This window comes from Rhizophagus irregularis, chromosome 11 (assembly GCF_026210795.1).
Source record: "Rhizophagus irregularis chromosome 11, complete sequence".
NCBI lineage: Eukaryota > Fungi > Glomeromycota > Glomeromycetes > Glomerales > Glomeraceae > Rhizophagus > Rhizophagus irregularis.
Window position 1 is genome coordinate 726495 of NC_089439.1, and position 18562 is coordinate 745056.

An 18562-nucleotide genomic window follows, 5' to 3' on the forward strand; every position below is an offset into this window, starting at 1 on the left:
TAAAATGCTTCCTGGGGAAAAAGCTACGGGACTTACTGGAATGTCATACGAAGATATAAAACTAACTATAGAACCATTAAAAGAATTAATACAAGAAATTTTTAATGACATATTAGAAACAGGAAATTTACCAAAAGATTGGTTACGAGCTCATATATATCCAATACCAAAACCAAAACCATGGCGTTATGATTTAAACAATACACGACCAATAACCCTACTAGAAACAGCAAGGAAATTTTTCGTTAAAATACTAACAAATCGTTTGTCAAACATTTTTATTACTAATGATATTTTAAAAGGTTATCAATTTGCAGGACTTCCAAAAAAATCAACATTTGAACCCTTGAGAATTGTAAATGAAATTATAAATTATGCAAATGATAACAAAAAAGAAATGTGATAAAGCATACGATAGAATCAACATCTATATGCTAGAAAAAGCTTTAGAACGAATCAAGATCCCGAAGAAGATAATATATATTTTGACAAATTTATTTAAAAATAGAACAAATCAAGTATTTATACCAACAGGATTAACACAACCTTTTGAGATGATAACAGGGATAGACCAAGGAGAAATAATTTCACCTCTTTTATGGATAATCTACTACGACCCTCTTCTTACAAGAATTAGAAATACAAACCTAGGATTTAAAATGGAAACTCAAGAATGTATAAATATTTATGAAAATATCTTCAGACCAAGATCTATTATTTTCCCTGGTTGTGCATATATGGACGACACTGGATTTATTGCAAATAATAAGAGAAATTTAGAAAAAATCCTTGAGATAGCAGATTCATTCTATAGACTTAACGACATCAAAATTAATAAACAAAAGTCTGAACTTTTACTTAGAAAGAATATTAACAAGAAAAATCCTCTCGATAAGAAAGTTAGAATTATTTTTGGTCTTGATACAATTGAAGTTGAACCCACAACACGTGATCAGTCATCAAGATTTTTAGGAGTATGGATAAATGCATATAATGACAACAAACACGTCAAACAACAAATCAAAAATGAAATTAAAGCTATTATCAAAAACTTATCCAGCAAAAAGGGTATTACCGACAAGATGATGATTTACCTCTTTAACGCTCTCATTATTTCAATTGTTGAATATAGATCTCAACTTTACGTTATTGAAGATGTTAGTCTAGATAAACTCATGGCTCCATTTAGAATGTTCATCAAAAACAAATTAAAATTTGCTAAAACAGCTTCAAATGCTATTTTAGAAACTAATTTTATTTACAATTTGAATAATTTCGTAGCAAATCAAAAACAGGCAAAGATTACTAATTTTACTCTACAGATAAATGATAAAGGCGTTTTAGGCATGATAATGAAAATTAGATTTATGGATTTACAGCGTCAATTACTTCTAGAAAATCATCCATTATATATAATCGACGATAAAGTATTACAAATTATTAAGCGTATCAACAAAAAAAAATATATAGGACATTTTATAGTAAACAATATTAAACTCATGATAGAAAATAATTTTAATATACTAAAAAATGACAAAATTTTAAGTGATTTCAGTATTGAAGGAGGACCAACAGCTTTGAGGGATATTTTATCAATAGAAGTATATACAGCAAATTTTAAATTTTTTAAGGATAATAATATCATCTTTTTAGATCAGATTACTACTTTGGACAATAGGTATATACTATCAATAGAAGAATTGGAATCTAGAAGTTTTATTAAATTAAACAAAAAGAAGAAATTACAGAAATACACGAAGTTTTACCATGAAATTATTGAAGAAATGACTTACTCCAAAGCCACTTACAGTATTAAGTCGGAAAAATTAGCAAATATGGTTGAATTAGATGATGACATCTGTAATATGAAAGGTACAATTTTGATTACTGCAGAAACTAAACCCAATAAAGGAGCTACGATTATTTCAAAATTATCAAGAGGAGTTTATCAAAATAGAATAGTATTTGGAAAAATTGTTGAATTGGATTTAGATAACAAACTAGCATTTTCAAATCATTTTGAAAATATATCAATGGAAAAAGAAAAAAATTTAGTTTTAAAAAAATGTGGAGGATGTGAAATTGGAATACAAAATGCGTCGATATTCAAAGATAAAGCAAAAACTAAATGTCTAATCATAGAAAGAATGGATAATACATTTTTAATATCAGCAAATAGATGGAATGGACACAATCATAATAAAGCATTAGGAAATAATACTTATTTTTATGAAGGTATTAGTGAATATTATTTTTCAGAGCTATAGGTATAACTATGCTTTTAGAACTGGAATTTTATATGATCATTCAAGGATAAAGGAATATGTCAATGAATACATCATTTCAAAAGATAACATAGATAAGTTTTTAGAAAAAAGAAGTCAATATAATATAGCACATCAAAAAATTAGACGAATAAAAGAAAGAATAACTAACAACAAATCAGAGAAAATCTTATTCTATATAGATGGCTCGGTCAGAAATCAAGGGACAGAAAATATCAATTCAATTTTTGGTGTTATGATATATGATGAAAATAATAATTTGATAGATAAATATTTTTCAACAATAGAACAATGGATCACATCAATTAAGGCAGAAACGATGGCATTCTTTACAGCTCTTCTAATGATACCTCCAGGGAAAAAATGCACTGTTTATACAGATTGTCAGAATATAGTCAATAACTTTAATTTATTAACAAGTGATATAGTGGTAACAACAACACGTGATATATTGAAATTCTCAAACAACAATGCTATTTGGTTTAATATTAAGGAACTTTTGGAAGATCAAACGCTAGATGTTAAAATAGTTAAAGTAAATGCACATTCAGATGACGTTTTACATAATCAAGTAGATAAAGAAATTAAAGATAGTTATGAATTAGATTATAGTTTAACTAATACGCTAGTCATATATAATGCAGAACAGTATAAATTTCCTCTTGTTTGGAATGGACATTTAATAGAGATGAATATACGACATTTTGTTAGATTAATAACTAGAATAGAGGGATTAGAAAAGTTCTTAAATCTAAACAGAAATAAACGATATAGATTTTTAGATGTAAAATGGAATATAGTTTTTTATTATTTAAACAAACAACAAGAAGAAGAATATACATTTTTGACAAATAAATGGATTGAAAAACAAAAACGGATGAAGATACAAAGACTGATAGAAGAAATTCCTACGATAGAGCAGTTAAAAAAATCCTCATATGATTTATATTGTGGATTCAAATGTGTTATATGTAATAAGAAGAAAGAAGATTTTATTCATGTTTGGACCTGTAGATATAATAGGAAAAAAATGAAATTTATAATTGAGAAATGTATAGACAAATTGCGTATGCTCTTAATAGAAAAAGGAGTCAAAAATATTACAACAGAAGAAATTATCAATTTAGATGTTTTTGGAAATAGATTTACTAATGAAAAATTTAATTTTGTGGATTTAATCAAAGGAATTTTTCCATCACAACTTTATGAGTTTATTCTAGGTAAATTGGGAGGTAATCAGAAAAATAATGCAATTGATATAGGGACATGTCTTTTACAATATATATTTGAAGAAACAAAAAAACAAGTTTGGGAACCACGCTGCAATCTTTTGGCACAACTTGAAAAAAATTATGAAATTACTAAACAGGATAAAAGAAAACAAGATTCGTTATTTTTAGAAGAAAAAAAAGAAGAAATAACCAACCGCCCAAATTGTTTTGACAGAAGATATAGATTTTTAGAGGGCGTTAGAGAGTATATTTTATTTGGAAAAGAAATCCTGGGTTTTACAGTAGTTGTGAACCGGGTGGGTAAGATAATTGATCATTTTTATAACCGTTCTTGTTATTTCTACTGTTTTTAAACAGTGGAGTTTTGCTATTTTTATTTTATTATTTTACTTCAACTTTGGTTACCGTTGGTAAGGTTTTATGTGTTAACTCTTTACTAAGGTTTTTTACAAGATTTGTTATCAGATAGTTTTTACTATAGATCTTATATCTGTAAATTGGCACTCTGTACTGGTTTTTCTTTAATAAATAAATATGCGCTTTGCGCCTTTTGCCTACCAAAAAAAAAAAAAAAAAAAAAAAAATCTTTCATATAAATTATATAACCCGGCCAAAATTAGTTTTTAACTGAGTAATGCTGGCCGAATCAGCTTAATTCTGGTAAACATATAAATGTAATGTTACATCAAGTCTATGTAACTTACAACGTAAGTTACGTAACGTAATGTAACGTAACGTAACACTTAGCATCCCTACCCCTATCGCCCACTTTTTCACAAATAAAAAATTTTTCACACTTATCCTCGTATACGGCCGTTTAGCCAATAACATTTCGCAAAAATAGCTATAAAAGCCGTTATGTCTATCACGTTACTCTGTCTTGTCAAAGGAAATACACTCGCGAACGCTTTCCCTGTCGATATTGAGAAGGACCAGCTTGTTGGCCACCTCAAAAAGGTTATTAAGGCGGAAAATCCGCAAACTTTCGCTAATGTAGACGTCAAAGACATTAAGCTGTGGAAGGTGGAAATTGGTGGCGATCACCTTGACGATCAGTTGAAGAATCTAAAGCTCAATGGCAGTGACGAGCTGTCCGCAATAAACGAAATTGGAGACTACTGGACCGAGAAGCCACCCAAGAAACATATTCACGTCTTAGTTGAACCACCCGTGACAACTACTGCTTCGAACGAGGTATTGGAATTAAGGGAGAAACTCGCTTCGTTACAAGCATTACTCAACAAGTCTGTCCATGGTACGTAAGATTCTGCCAAGAAATCATCATATTATGAAACCATTTCCTCAAATTACTTAACCTGGTTGTTGCATTACAGCGTTCGATGTTGTTGTGAGTCCGAAACGAACGAAGAGCTTCAAGTGGACCGTGAACATCGAAAAAATTCCATGCGTGAAATGGAGAAACCGCCGGCACTTGAAAATGATGGAGCAGTACTCAACATAATAAATGACAGTGGAAAGTTCTCCCCTCGTAATGATCAGGACCTGCGTAAGATACTCCAGCTGTTCGTATCAAATGTCAATCTCAAGTTTACTGTACTCATTGAGACTCCCTCGAAGCCCTTCAACGAATGGACCTTTCCGAAAGTATGCGAACTCTACGGTCTTAGCGATGACCCGAACCCTAGTATCGACGTGTATCCCGTTTTTTCGTGTGGTAGTGCAGACCTAAGTAGCGAACAGTCTAAAGCTGTGGTTAAACATCTATTGGCCGAACTGAAACTCCGCCAAAAGACTACTCCATTAGACATGACATATGAGGCAACGAAATCCATTTATTCTTACTGTTATCTGGCCAGCGGTGTATCGTTCTACGACGAAAAAATCAAAATCATACCGGAAAAACTCATCACAGGACATAACGGTCAAGGAAATCTCGATTATGCAATAGAATGTCGTTCGACTAATAGGGTCGTTGGTTTAGTTGAGGTTAAAAGGGATGACTTTAAACAGGGTTTCGCACAGGCCACAGTTCAGATGGAATCATCATTGACGTGTCGTAAACGCAAAGTGAACGAAATAGACGATTCTTACGGTTTAGATAAAGTATGGGGGATTGTAACTGATGCGGAAAAATGGTACTTTATGGAGTGTATGCTAGACGGTGAAGGGAAACCATCGTTCAAGTTGTCAGAACCGGTGATCGTCGTATACAAAGACGAGAATTTGCAAGCTAAGGTGGAAAAGGTCCTCGGGCATATTGTATGGTTGTTGGAAGAGGCACAGAAGCCGATGGAAGCTTCTCAAAGTGGTGAGGGATCGAGGGAAATAAAAAGGTCAAAGTCATTGAGCAAAATCGTGGGGAAGTGAAATGAAATGAACGAGTAAGTTAGTGTAGATTAACATAACATAGCGGGTCAGACGTTAAAATCATGTATCACGGGCAATAACCCGAATCATTGTATTTATTTTCGCATGTATCACGGGCGTAATGTCCCGATTTGTATTTATCCTTCAGTCTGTATTAATAAAACATTGATTTTTTCGACGTTACACGTCATTCACTCGAAAACATGCACACACGTTTTAAATGGCAAAGAAACCAATATCATCTAATGTACTAATGTAACCACCCCTCTTCGTGATATTTCTCTCATAAAACCCCTGAATCGTATTCTTTTTGATTTTCCCTCCAAGTTCACGAATTTCAATTGCGACGAGAAGGCATATCTCCTCCGTATTAAGTCCTTTTTCATCCCTTATCTGATCGAAAAGTTGCTTGAATCGGGTCCAGACAGTTAAGCTAATACCTCTGAATGTTATTGGACCAGAATCTACAAATATAGCGAATTGTAAGTTATGGATACATATATGAAATATAAATTCCGGATTGCTTACCAGAACTTCCAGACGAATTTGCATGTGACTGGTTTGATGTTTCTGATTTGTCAGCCATGCTCAGCTGGTCAGTTTCGACTGGTTGAATTCTTCGGGCAACAGCATATTGACGGATCATTTCATTTTGGAGATTTTCAATGGAAGCATTAATTGCAGAGAAATCATTACGGCAGGCTTCTTCGATGGTATTAAGTCTCGTGATTATGTTATTAACCATCGATAAGATTTTCTGCGCCTCTTTTGTGAGAACATCATCACGCGCCTTAATTTTTCCGATTTCTGCGGTAAGTTTATTATTAATTTCGGCATATATTCTACCTCGTTCCGCATTGAAAGTAGACGAGTATAGATTACATGCAAAAAATGGTACTTTATTTATTCGTGACAGCAAAAAGCGAATAACATTCTAAGATCATAACACTCGAACTATCCTAGCCTATACTGCGCATTTCAGGTGTTATGCTTGAATCTCGAGAGCCCCTGTATATCTAAACATACAACCTATACGATAAGAGGTGCCAGATGTGCCTATTTCATTCCTATAATAACCTACTATATTTTCTTCATGATTTGTACCGCATGATGGGCATAATGAAGATTTTGTCCTGCAACGATATATATCATTTGTTCCAGCATTACCATTACGATGAAGATGTATGTCAGGATAGAGCTTTAAGACTTTATTGCGGAAATATGCCTGGTCATGAATTGGACTATTGGGTTGGGAAAAAGGTAGTACAACCTCCACCTTGTCATCCATTTTTTTCGGGCTGGAGGATTCCTGAGCGAAAACCTGTATAAATTGTGTATGGATTTTCTCCCATTCTTTCATAAGATTATCTAGCCATTCAGTGCTTAAACCGCTCTTTAGAATATCACGACGCAATAGCTCTTCACCGATTAACCTTTCACGGTCTGTTAGAAATGTATAATATTTTCTAGGGTCTTCTTTTCTCTTTATTCCACCACGATAAAAATTCATATCTCTCTCCAAAATACCGCGGAGGCATGCGTAGGTCCATCTTTTTTTCTCAGCTTCAGTAATAATCGAAAATTTCTCAGGATCGAGGCCATGTTTCACGGCATATCGATAAAGGCATTCCATCTTATTTGGATCAGTACCAGAGGAATTACTTGAAGAATTAGAGTCATGATTTGAAGGAATAGGTGCGGTTGATACACTTGCCTTAGCTGAATCTAAGACATCCGATGCATTGATCTGATTGTTTTTTGGATTCTGATGATCACCAGTGATCGCTTTAGAAAGCACATAGACTATAATATTTTGGATTTGAGTATTGTTAAGGTTCGAGATTGCATTTGCACTATAGGTAACTTGCTTTATCTTTTTCACGCCTACTGCATTAAATAGTTTATATAATTTTCTTGCCCTAGATAGTTGCTGACGTAGATTAACAACACTAATATCTGGAAGTAGTTTTTTAACTTCTTGGTATACTTGTTGTTTCGCAGTATTGATTTTAACTTTGTTGATAGTACGAATTTCATTAATTCTTTTGTCATAACTTTCCGCAAATCATAACCAGAGCGAACAGCTTTTCGAAACATATAGACTATACACTCTGCTGTAACAGAAAATTGCTGTTTTTTATCGATTACTGGCGGGGTGAGCAGAATTTCTGTGTCTATACTAGTGGATGGGAGAGATAATTGTTGCATCAAGTCACGTTCCAGTGCCTGCTCGGAAGGAACAGTGAAATCGTCATCTCCAGATGAATCATTTTTGGATAAATTACAGTCCAACTGGTTATCCTCTATAGATTTGTCAATATTTTGATCATGAAAATTGTGAATTTTATTCGCAAAATTTCCAGAAATTTCCGATTTTTCCAAAATGCTCCGATCGCTTGGCTCTTATGAGTTGTCATCGTCACTATCTGTTTCTGCTACGTACGCAGGTTTGGAGGTGACGTCCTGGTTAACTGACTCACGCTGAATTTTCTTCTCCTTATTGCGTTGCCTTATCCTATCACTAACACTTTTCTTTTGCACCAAGTCTAAGAATTCATCGGTCTTTTTATCATCTTCGCAAAGTGAAGGGCTGACAGGTACTGTTATCTCTGGTACAGCTTCACAAACAGGTGCATGATGTTTGAGCTGAGCTATGTCTGAGTCAGGTACGTTGGCAGGTGATACCTCTGGCATCTGTTCTTCTTTGTTAAAGCAAACCTTTTCATAAAAGGAACCATCCATTTTCTCATCCGCCAATGATTTCCCGCGATCCTCTGCAACAAAATTGAAGTTAGATGAACTGTTGTTACTGTTGTTAGAAGAATTGGTTATGGTAACATTATCATTTTGCATCTGTCTCTGTTCCACTTTCGTGATTCTATCTCTAAACTCAGCATTTTCAGACTCGAGTTTAGTGGTAACTGTCTTATTTTTCTCTAACTCTATGATTCTGACCTTGAGCTCGGCATTCTCAGCATCACGCCTCTTATTTTCTTCCACACCCTGTTTTAAAAGCTCAGCAATTCTGGCCTTAAAAGTTCAGCTCTCTCAGCCTCAATCTCAGCGAACTTCCTTCTAAGTTCAGGGATTTCAGTATTCTTATCCTTAAGCTCATCATTCTTGGTCTTAATTTCAGAAAACTTCTTCCTAAGTTCGGCAATCTCTGCTAAGAGCTTGGCATTTAATTCTCTCAATGAATCAGTGGATTGCATGTTCGATAATAATTTTTTATATAAGATGGAATAATTCAAAAGTTCGTTAGCATAGATAAAAAAAATGTCACGATCGGAAATTACTGATTTATTGATGTAAAAAATAAACCACAAGATTCAGTAATATATAAACTTGTTTTACAAAATGAAATAGAGTTCCTATGACAATGCCTGCCGGTGTTTCGTTCATCTAAGCTACCTATACTAATACAATATTCCAACATTAACTCTAATCTGATTTCATCTGTCTCAACATCGATATTCTGGATAAAATAAAAATGGTCGTCAGTTGTGCATAGAACATGCAGAGTCAGAAATAAGTAAATCTCACCGAAAATTTTTGCTCTCCACCTAATTAAGTTCTCGAAATTTCTGAAAAATAGACATTAGCTTTGCAAGTTCTGATTCGCTTCCTTGCAAATGCACAGCCACAATTGAAATATTCATACCTTAATTAACTGATAACGATCAGGTAGTATGTCGTACACATATAAATAGATCGATCACACAAAAAGCCACATTAGGTCAATTGTACAACCGAATCTTTTATAATAGAATGAATCTAATGATTAATGATGTAGAACGTGAGTCTGATTTTTATTTACCAATTCTATGAATAACAAGGGAAAAGAAAGTTTCTCAAGATTCTTTACTTTAGATATGGGAGTGCATCGCAGAGCTGGGGAAGAAGAGTATGGAGACTCAATATATTTACAAAAAAATTCTACTACCGTACAAGTACGTTTAAAAGTTTGGTTTTTGTTAAATGGTCATGCATTGATATTTACTTTTGATGTTCTACATCAGAGAGCAACGAATACCCTTTCAAACAAAGCCAAATGGCAACCCGGTGTCAATAATAGCAACGATATCAGACGAACCCACCTTACCAATTACAACAGTGCCGGATGCGATATGCTTCATATATTCGATGAACTGTCATATGAAGAGAAAAGTGAAGAGAAGAAGGAAGAAAAGATCGAAGGAAAAAAAGGAAAAAAAAAGAGAAAAAAAAGAGAAAAGAAAAAAAAGAAAAAATGTTGGGACCTCATGGAACAAGAGGAATTTTTCTGTCAGCACCTGGATCAGTTAGCGAGCTGGTTGAACATCCTAGAACCAGCCAGCAGTTCCCAAATACGTCCAACATCGATAAATTTGTCCTGGACGACAAATCGCAAAAGAGTAACAGCAGTCTCCTACGGAGCATCAGTCATAGCCCCGAAAAAGGGGAACAGAGACCCCTTGATTGCGATTCGACAGGACTACGATTTGAACATATTCCCGAGAGATCCGAACGGAGTGATAATGCAAAAAATAGAAGGATGGGACTATGGGAATTGCGCAGAGACCAATCCCTGGATCTACCTAACCAAGTTGAAACCGAATATTCCGATAAAAACGCGCACAATAGATGTGAGAACGAAAAAAAGGAAGCTTCCCTGTCGAAATTGCGAGAGTTGCCAGATTACCTACGTGAACAACTAAATAAAAATAATCATTGGGAATTTCACCAGATCACAGAGAAAGACTCATTGGACTTTGTAGATTCGGAATATTTCAGTTATCTTAATGAGAAATTTGATATTAAAAGTGCTCAACCAATATTCATAGATCACTCCGGATATGTTATTTGGATATTAGATGAGGATGACCATATGTATGAATGGAACGAGATGGAACGAGGCCTGAAATACCTTGGAAAAGATCTAATTGAAGGCCTTACAAATTTTTTCATTTATCCAGATAATATTTGCGAAGTCATGGAGGACACAGGTGAACGGATCCCTGTAAAGGAGTTCAAGCTTAAAATGAAGGAAAAGGCGAAAGAGATTTGGGATGATCGTATAATTTTAAATATTAATTATTATAAGTAAAATTATATAAATCAATCATAATTCTGCAATTAGAAGATCATCCTGCATATTTGTAAATTTATTTGTAAATTAAAGTAATAGGAACATTTGCTTATCTTGCATATTTGTAAACCAAAATAATGAAATATAATCAACTGATTTCCGATCTCATGTTTGCAGTATTGTAATTATGTAAGCATTCTGACACGAGGTCAGCAAAATTTACCAAGAAAAATTTTATTAATATGCGAAAAATAAATACAAATGTTCGGGACTTTTCCCGTGATACATGATGAATTTTCTATGGTACTATACATGCTTATTTTTTCGAACGATATCCCTCTATCCTAACCCTCTTCCTTTCAGGTTCTTCTTCCGCACATGCCCTATCCTTTAGCCACAATAATGCCCAAAACCTTTCTCACACTCTTACGCAATGACTGGTATTCTTCTGAGTTTGAGTCTAAAGCCTTCTTTGTAAATTCGATCGAATATGCAGTATCACTTGCCTTAGATATTTTTCCGGGGCTATATAAAAGGAAATGCCAGTCTCGACCTGTTATGACAATAACATGGAGGTAATCAAAATCATCATCGCCCCGCTTTCTCTTCCTCTTATTCGTCTCACATGCGCTCTTAAGCTGTTTGATATTCTGAGCGAAGCCTATAGGGACCTTATGTTGTTTATCCTCCGTGATACAGATAAGGTCTTCGGCCTCCTACTCACATATTTACATAGTTCGTGTTAGTGATAAGTTAGTTAACATGATTGCGACAAGCTTGAGTAGAAAAAAATTTACCTTAATTGCATAATCGACTCGGCCTCGGCTTTCTTTCTCCAGCTATTCCATACTGAGGACGTATGCTAGCTCCTTGTTTGTTATATCCATGACGAAATGGATGGAAGCGTGAAGAAGTGCTACCACATACTCATTACGCATAGCCTCCAAGCTGTCTGGCTATAAAGTTCCGTAGGAACACAATCTACCCAAAATTTCTTCCATGCAACGCTTGAAGACCTCGTTATCATCTTGAATCTCGTGAATTTGTGGTTCAAACAAAGGGATGGAATCTATATCAGGCCATATTCCGCTAACACCTCACTCAAGCTGAGGTACGAGGAGAACACACGCTTCGGCTTTTCTTTGAGGGTCTTGGCCTCTTTTGCAAGTTTCATGCATAGACGGTCCCATTTCCAACCCTGCTTGCATAAAATCTTTTTTCGATAAAGACCTGTCCATCGATTTCTCTGTTGCGGAGAACGTCATAGTGTTTTTTATCGTCAAGCTTTGAGGTTCTGCTCTTTCAAAAAATCGATAAGGGTTTCTGTATCCCAGTTCTCAACCAAGTAAGAGTCGTGTTCACATCAATTACATGTATCGAGTATTTGTCGAGAACAGTATAACGATGCTTTATTTAATAAAATAAATCATGCCGGAAACCAGCTCACAGTACATAAAAATTGCGAATATATCGCACTGCATAATACAAAAAAATTATTCTTCTTCCTCCAGTGATACGGGATATGCTTTGACATGAACGTAGTCTGTATCAGGTTGACCATTAAATATTCGGAAATTAAAGCCTGCGATTGCATACGTCTTTCATTAACACTGCTAGGATGAATTTGACGAATTTCTAGAGGAATGTTATTAAAAGACGCCCCTAGATTGTTTTAAATTGCGGTTTCAAGTGCGCTAACTGTTTGCCCCCTATCAATTGTAATTGTTCTATCGCATGGAAGATTATTAAGTTCTCCATTTGGAACAATACGGCAGTTGAGAGTAATATTGGCCATCCTGCGTTACAAAAATTTAGATTTGCTTTTAGCGGGAGTGGGTAGTCCTCCATTACTATCTTTACTAACGACGACCAAAGGGATGAGAAAATAAAGGGTATATACGCACCTTATTTTTTTCGCGGGAAGGTTGAGCGAACTTCTACCAGTTCTTCCACGCTATATATCTTGTTTCTGGAGCTTGCGGAATAATAAAAAGCCAACAGGCATATGATTAACATTGTCGTATGATGCCAAGAAAGCTTTGAAAGCACATGTGTACGGAATTTTCAAACCTTTTCACATGTAGATCTACCGGAAAGACGCAAAGTAGCTTTACGCCTGACGATCTCGGAATTGCAAAGTCCTCAGCCTTTCATAGCATATGCTTTTGACATTAATATTAACTTATAGGGTGGGTCCCGTGTCGCAACAAAGGATTTTCACATTCCTTTCGCGTTCGTTCAGGGAAAAAAAGATAAAGGTATGGTTGCATAAGTTCTTTTGGATATATGCGAAATTAATGTGTCGCACAGACTGACTGGTGACCGGAGGTTTGTCTCACAATTTGTGGCTCAGCAAGAAAATCTTCCGAGCTGGTGATCACCGCTCCGGACTAGTTAGATCGGTAGAGTACCACCCTTCCATAGAGGGCTATGTTAATTTCCGACTAAGGAATGCGGAAAAATACTCGAAATTAAATGCGCGCTATGTACGCTATATCTTGTTCGAAAAAATAAATTCTCACCTAACCGATCTCCTGCGCGGGTAGGGCAGTCATCAGGAAGTTTTTGCCGGTTAAGATCTACTGAGAATTCTACGTGGAACCATCATGGAAATTCCAAGTGGAACCAATATTTTCCGAATACCCTGTAACAAACCACGTGGAGTGGATCCAAAAAGTTCAAGATCGTTCCACTTAGTTTTTCTCATCGGAAAATCATAGAAAAATCATAAAGAAATTGTACCAAATACTACATTGTTTCAAATATTATTTTATAGTGGCATTTACTATTTATTTCGTAAATATGCATTTCTTCAATTTTACAGTAAAATACGATGTAATAAATAATTGAAACCTATATATATTAAACTTTATAATCCACTGATACACATTATAATAATTTTCAGAGGCCTAAAAAGAAATAAAATAGTAGTTTTGCTAAGTTAAATTTCGAAACCACCTGTTTTCCTAATCCAAGATCGAAGCCAATCGAAGGAAGTTATAAAAATAAATAAGTAATGTTTCTTTTAAAAAAAATAAATAAAAAAAGAACCAAAGTTTCAAAATGAAACTTTGAACCTACTGTGTAACCAGTATCCAATATAAGAAGTACGTGAAAGGTACCTACAAGAGAACAAAAGAAGAAAACGTTTCTTATGAAAAAAAAAAAAATTTTTCATATACCAAATGTACCAAATGTATGCTTTCATTTTGAAGTCCCAAATTGAAACATTTATACCTACAAAAAAAAAGAGAAATGTTAACATTTCTTATAAAAAATAAAATAATTTAAGTTTTACAACATGAAACTCGCCATTTTTGAAGTTCTCCGAATTGAAATACTTATTCTTTCTTAATTTCACATGTATCCGAAGACTGATATGAAAATGGAATCTAAAAAACTGAAAAAAGAGATTATAATCAAAGATGAAAAAAAAAGAATAAATAATTAAAAAATTTAAAATCTACTTGCATTTCCACAAGAGAGCCATCAAAATGAAAATATGAATGACTGAAAGAAAGAGTTTTCTCACGCTCAACTCATACTTGAATAACCAAGCCTTTCTACAAAATGAAAAAAATCAAACCGTTAGAAACAGGTTGTTAAAAAAATAAAAAAAGAAAACTAAGAAGGCCTAAACCTACCAAAGCTTTCACCCATCCAAAGACCCAACATCTAAAATATTTCGTTAAAAGAATGTTTTTATAGGGTTTTGCATCCAAAGAGCTAAGGAACAAAACCGTTTAAAAAAAAAAGAAAAAAAAATTAGTAATTGGACAAAATTAATCAAAATAATTCAAGAAGAGTTCCAACGCTCTGGACTATCTAAAAAAGGAAGAAGTGAAATGTTAAAAACGTTTCACTAAAAGAATTAATTGGAAGTTATACTAATAAAATCTCTGACGTGTTATCCAAAAAATAAATAGTCCAATATATCTATGATATCTTCTACTCCATAATGATCATGACCCAGTTATTTTCCATATCATTTTTTGAAGGGCTCAATTGTTTAGTCCATATTTAAGTATATACCGCCATCTACAAAAAAATATGTTAAAATGTTCGTTAAAATAATTATTTATTTAAAGAAAATCCCACTGAATTTTCTATGGATATATACTCCAAAATATAAATGCCTAAAAAAAAAATAAATGAATCTTTAGCAACAGTTCGTTATAATAAAATAAAGGAAATAAGAGAAGGAAAGGTGAAGGAAAGGGTGAAGAAAGAGAAAATGAAAGAATGAAAGAAAAAAGGGAGAAATGAGAAGAACTTAAGTTTTTAAAAAAAAAGCTTAAGCTTTAACGTAAATGGTCAAATTGCAGATCATTATATTTTTGATAATAAATCATTGATTACTTATTTGAGTTGTTGTTCTCTATTTAATACTATATCGTACTGGTTGAATATTATTATCTTTATTTTTAGTTTTCATATTAAAGTATGGTTCATTATTAGAAAAAAAAAAGAAATTAATTTAAAAGGTTAAAAGAATATTAAAGTAGCTTACTAAAGTTTAAATCATGATTTAACGATAATATATGAGTATACTCGTGATGATTATGTGATTAATAATAATATATATGATTATCAAAGTTTCATTAATTTCATGCACATGTACACAGGATTGGCGTCCCTAGTGTAATGGCCTAAGATGTCTACACACACTCCCTATTGATCTGACCAATCAATAGGACACAGCAGGTTTGATCTGCATAGCCAACAAATTATTAGAATATTACTGTGTGTGCAGCTACCAACTGCATTAAAGATCCTATACCCATAAGGGGAGCTGAAATGATGCCTACTGATGGTGAGGTGGTAGATGCGATCATTGGTAGACTGGTATGGCGAGTCCTAGGAATGGTCACTGACTCAGGTCAAAACCATTACTCTGCCACATAATAGTCAGAGTGTGATGGGGGACTGTTGCCAAATGGTTCATAAATGTCCTATAGCATCTTGGTATCCAGGTGGCCCTTCAGGGTTATAATGGTAGGGGTGGGATTACAACTACCAAAAGTGGTAGTCTACCAATTTGACGGAGCTGTGAGCACATTGCGGTTGACTCTAACCTTATGGTAATGTGAAGATTGTAGTAGCATTTGGCAGACCAATGCATTATCCCCCAAAAATGGGGAGAGGTTAGAAGGTAGATTTGGGGTTCCTGGGGCATTTTTGGGGGACGTCCTAAATTTTTACCGAAAGGTGAAGTCCCGTAGGGGATGAATTTCTAAAATTCTATACACGTATTTTAGTTGTCCATCATATAAATGTTGTCTTACTTTAATTTGTAATAGTTTTGGATATACTACTTTTCTAGTAATAAAATAAAAAAAATAAAAAAATTCACACATATATACATAAATTTTTAATATAACTTTTTAAAAAAATGTTAATACAAAATAATAGAACTATTTGCAAAAGCAATTATTACAGATTCAGTTACAGTAATCATAAAATATAAAATCAAAAAATCATTTACTGAAAATATTAGAATTCCAATCATTTATTTCAGTTTGTACTAAACTTCTTTTTTTAATACCATAAAGTCCTGAATATAAGCAACCTTTTTTTGTTATAGGGGTGCTTATATTTGGATAAATTTATATATTTGGTATATTGCAGTATTGGCCAAAATTATCATAGTATTGGTCAAGGATGCTTATTTTCGGGTAATATAAAAATCTGGGGTGCTTATATTCGGAAGGGTGCTTATAATCGGGACTTTACGGTAAGTGATTAAATTAGTAGTACAACACTTTATTAAAAAAAATAAATAAAGAATAAACACTTTATACGTAGTGCTTTTAACTCCAATAATGATATATTCTCTTTAAAATTAATCAACTCAGAGTTCCATAGATAAATTCTGCATATTTTATAAATGAAATCCACATATTTCGCTAAAGAATTTCACAAATTTCCAATAAGATTTTACACCAAACAGAAATTTACACAATTCTTTGAATATATATGAAAACATGTCACATGATTTGATGTGTAGAATTCCATGTGTTTCCAAGCTAACCTGCATGGATTTAAATGGATCGATCTACCTAAAAATTTCCTGATGCACCCATATGATTAGTTTTCATCAGAGACTTTGAATGGCTTTACCTGATCGTAAGGTACCCCATGAGGTCTATAATTAACTATTGTATAGTTTTATACCGGTGAAGTATTATTATCGGGACTGTGCCAAAGTGCTTCACTGGTAATGGTTATAGCATTTGATAAATTCTTAGCTTCATGTACCACTACCACAAATACTATCTCTATCTTGCATGGTAATAAATCATGATTCTTAAGGAATGTATTTAACCATTTAACCTCAGCTATACTTGGATCTCTTAACTGTCTTGATGAAATTGCATTCTGCACCCAAGAAAGTAGCTGCCTAGCTCGCTCTTCACTCTTTTCCATTGATCTAAATACTTGGGGAAGATCCTCCTGATTTCTATTTTTTACATAGCCAGTCACCTTCCCATTGGCTACTATACATAAGGTTTTGAGTTCAGCTAGACATATACAAAGCATCACCATTATATCGGTAAGAGCTTGCATGTCAGAAATTTTTGATACATCATACCCACTTATTAATCTCTTTTTAACTGATTCTAACAGATAATTTATCCCTTTATTTTCATGTTGGAGTCGACACTCCTTTTGCATGTTATTTGATATATAAGCAGGTTGTTTCAGGATCAAAGGTAATAGAGATGCTTTTTTCTGATGCTTTTAAGTTGCGCAGTTCTTTTTGAAGTCGTAATAAATGCAATATTTCACTGGTTGTATTAGAAGTTATTTTGACCAAGACCCTAACTATATCTCCCACTTTCATTTCACTAAGATTCTCCTGGACAATATGCTGAACCAATTTTCTGATAGTCTCTTCTTGCGATACTTGGTATACATTCACTGCTACTAGTCAAAAAAGGACAATTCGGCCTAAATTTGACCAGGTCAAATATAGGTCAAATGATGGTCTAACTTGTGTCAAATTGAGGTCAAATTTTTGGGTGCATTTAAGGTGCCAATCGTTCCAAATTCAGACTAATTATTCGATCATTATTTAGGCTTAAATTGACCAATATTTCACTAGTCAAAATGGTCCAAATCAGATAGAAATTAATCATCTGATTTTAATCTGATTTATAACTCAATTGGCTGATTTTTTAAAAAAGGCAATGTTTCATTTGGGTTCTGAGTGGTTGCCACTCAGACATAATTCAGAATAAAAAAATCAGATATAAATCGGATATAAATCAACCATTCGACATTCAAAATTTATCAGATATAAATAATTAAACAATTTATTAATTTTAACAATTTAAAAGTTTAACAAAATAATATCTATTATTATACATCTATACTAATATACATATTTTAAATTATCCTATATTTTTCTAATGCAAATTCGAATTTACTACTATAACTAAAATCAGTAAACCTATAAAAAAAAGAAAGAAATAATTAATAAATTGTTTCTTAAATAAGAAAAGTAAAGTTTCGAAATAAATTTGAAACTTACTATCCATCCAATATTCGAAAAAAATCTACAAAAAAAGAAGAAACGGTTAGTATTCGTCTCTTGTCTCTTCAACTAAAAAATGTTAAAAGTTCCAAAATAAATTTGAAACTTACCA

The 18562-nt window shown here is 33.5% G+C and overlaps 7 protein-coding genes across 9 annotated transcripts; 4 read left to right on the forward strand and 3 right to left on the reverse strand.

The window, feature by feature from the left end:
- Positions 1-1499: 1499 nt before the first annotated feature.
- OCT59_002709 (uncharacterized protein) lies at positions 1500-2267 on the forward strand (the record flags this gene model as incomplete). Of its 2 annotated transcripts, none has more annotated exons than XM_066145105.1 (1): positions 1500-2267. In XM_066145105.1, one exon carries the CDS (start codon positions 1500-1502, stop codon positions 2265-2267), a length of 768 nt encoding a protein of 255 aa, XP_065995857.1. The 2 variants fall into 2 exon arrangements, with proteins under 2 accessions (XP_065995857.1, XP_065995856.1); XM_066145104.1 differs by having other exon boundaries at positions 2034-2267.
- Positions 2268-2628: 361 nt separating this feature from the next.
- On the forward strand, positions 2629-3870 carry OCT59_002710 (uncharacterized protein; the record flags this gene model as incomplete). Of its 2 annotated transcripts, none has more annotated exons than XM_066145106.1 (1): positions 2629-3870. In XM_066145106.1, one exon carries the CDS (start codon positions 2629-2631, stop codon positions 3868-3870), a length of 1242 nt encoding a protein of 413 aa, XP_065995858.1. The 2 variants fall into 2 exon arrangements, with proteins under 2 accessions (XP_065995858.1, XP_065995859.1); XM_066145107.1 differs by having other exon boundaries at positions 3316-3870.
- Positions 3871-4769: 899 nt separating this feature from the next.
- On the forward strand, positions 4770-5845 carry OCT59_002711 (uncharacterized protein; the record flags this gene model as incomplete). The annotated part of the gene is made up of 3 exons (XM_066145108.1): positions 4770-4772; positions 4852-4865; positions 5146-5845. 3 exons carry the CDS (start codon positions 4770-4772, stop codon positions 5843-5845), a joined length of 717 nt encoding a protein of 238 aa, XP_065995860.1.
- Positions 5846-5905: 60 nt separating this feature from the next.
- On the reverse strand, positions 5906-9547 carry OCT59_002712 (uncharacterized protein; the record flags this gene model as incomplete). The annotated part of the gene is made up of 9 exons (XM_025312105.2): positions 5906-6309; positions 6374-6742; positions 6872-7648; positions 7918-8148; positions 8326-8619; positions 8801-8806; positions 9257-9320; positions 9389-9408; positions 9544-9547. 9 exons carry the CDS (start codon positions 9545-9547, stop codon positions 6062-6064), a joined length of 2013 nt encoding a protein of 670 aa, XP_025165260.2. The 3' UTR covers positions 5906-6061.
- A 90-nt stretch (positions 9548-9637) lies between these two features.
- On the forward strand, positions 9638-11203 carry OCT59_002713 (uncharacterized protein). The gene is made up of 2 exons (XM_025322829.2): positions 9638-9795; positions 9865-11203. The coding sequence occupies exon 2, from the start codon at positions 10095-10097 to the stop codon at positions 10929-10931; it is 837 nt and encodes a 278-aa protein (XP_025165264.2). The 5' UTR covers positions 9638-9795; positions 9865-10094; the 3' UTR covers positions 10932-11203.
- A 371-nt stretch (positions 11204-11574) lies between these two features.
- On the reverse strand, positions 11575-11940 carry OCT59_002714 (uncharacterized protein; the record flags this gene model as incomplete). Its single annotated transcript, XM_066145109.1, has 3 exons — positions 11575-11629; positions 11711-11762; positions 11841-11940. 3 exons carry the CDS (start codon positions 11938-11940, stop codon positions 11575-11577), a joined length of 207 nt encoding a protein of 68 aa, XP_065995861.1.
- A 5141-nt stretch (positions 11941-17081) lies between these two features.
- OCT59_002715 (uncharacterized protein) lies at positions 17082-17588 on the reverse strand (the record flags this gene model as incomplete). The annotated part of the gene is made up of 1 exon (XM_025328762.1): positions 17082-17588. One exon carries the CDS (start codon positions 17586-17588, stop codon positions 17082-17084), a length of 507 nt encoding a protein of 168 aa, XP_025165265.1.
- Between the last annotated feature and the right edge of the window lie 974 nt (positions 17589-18562).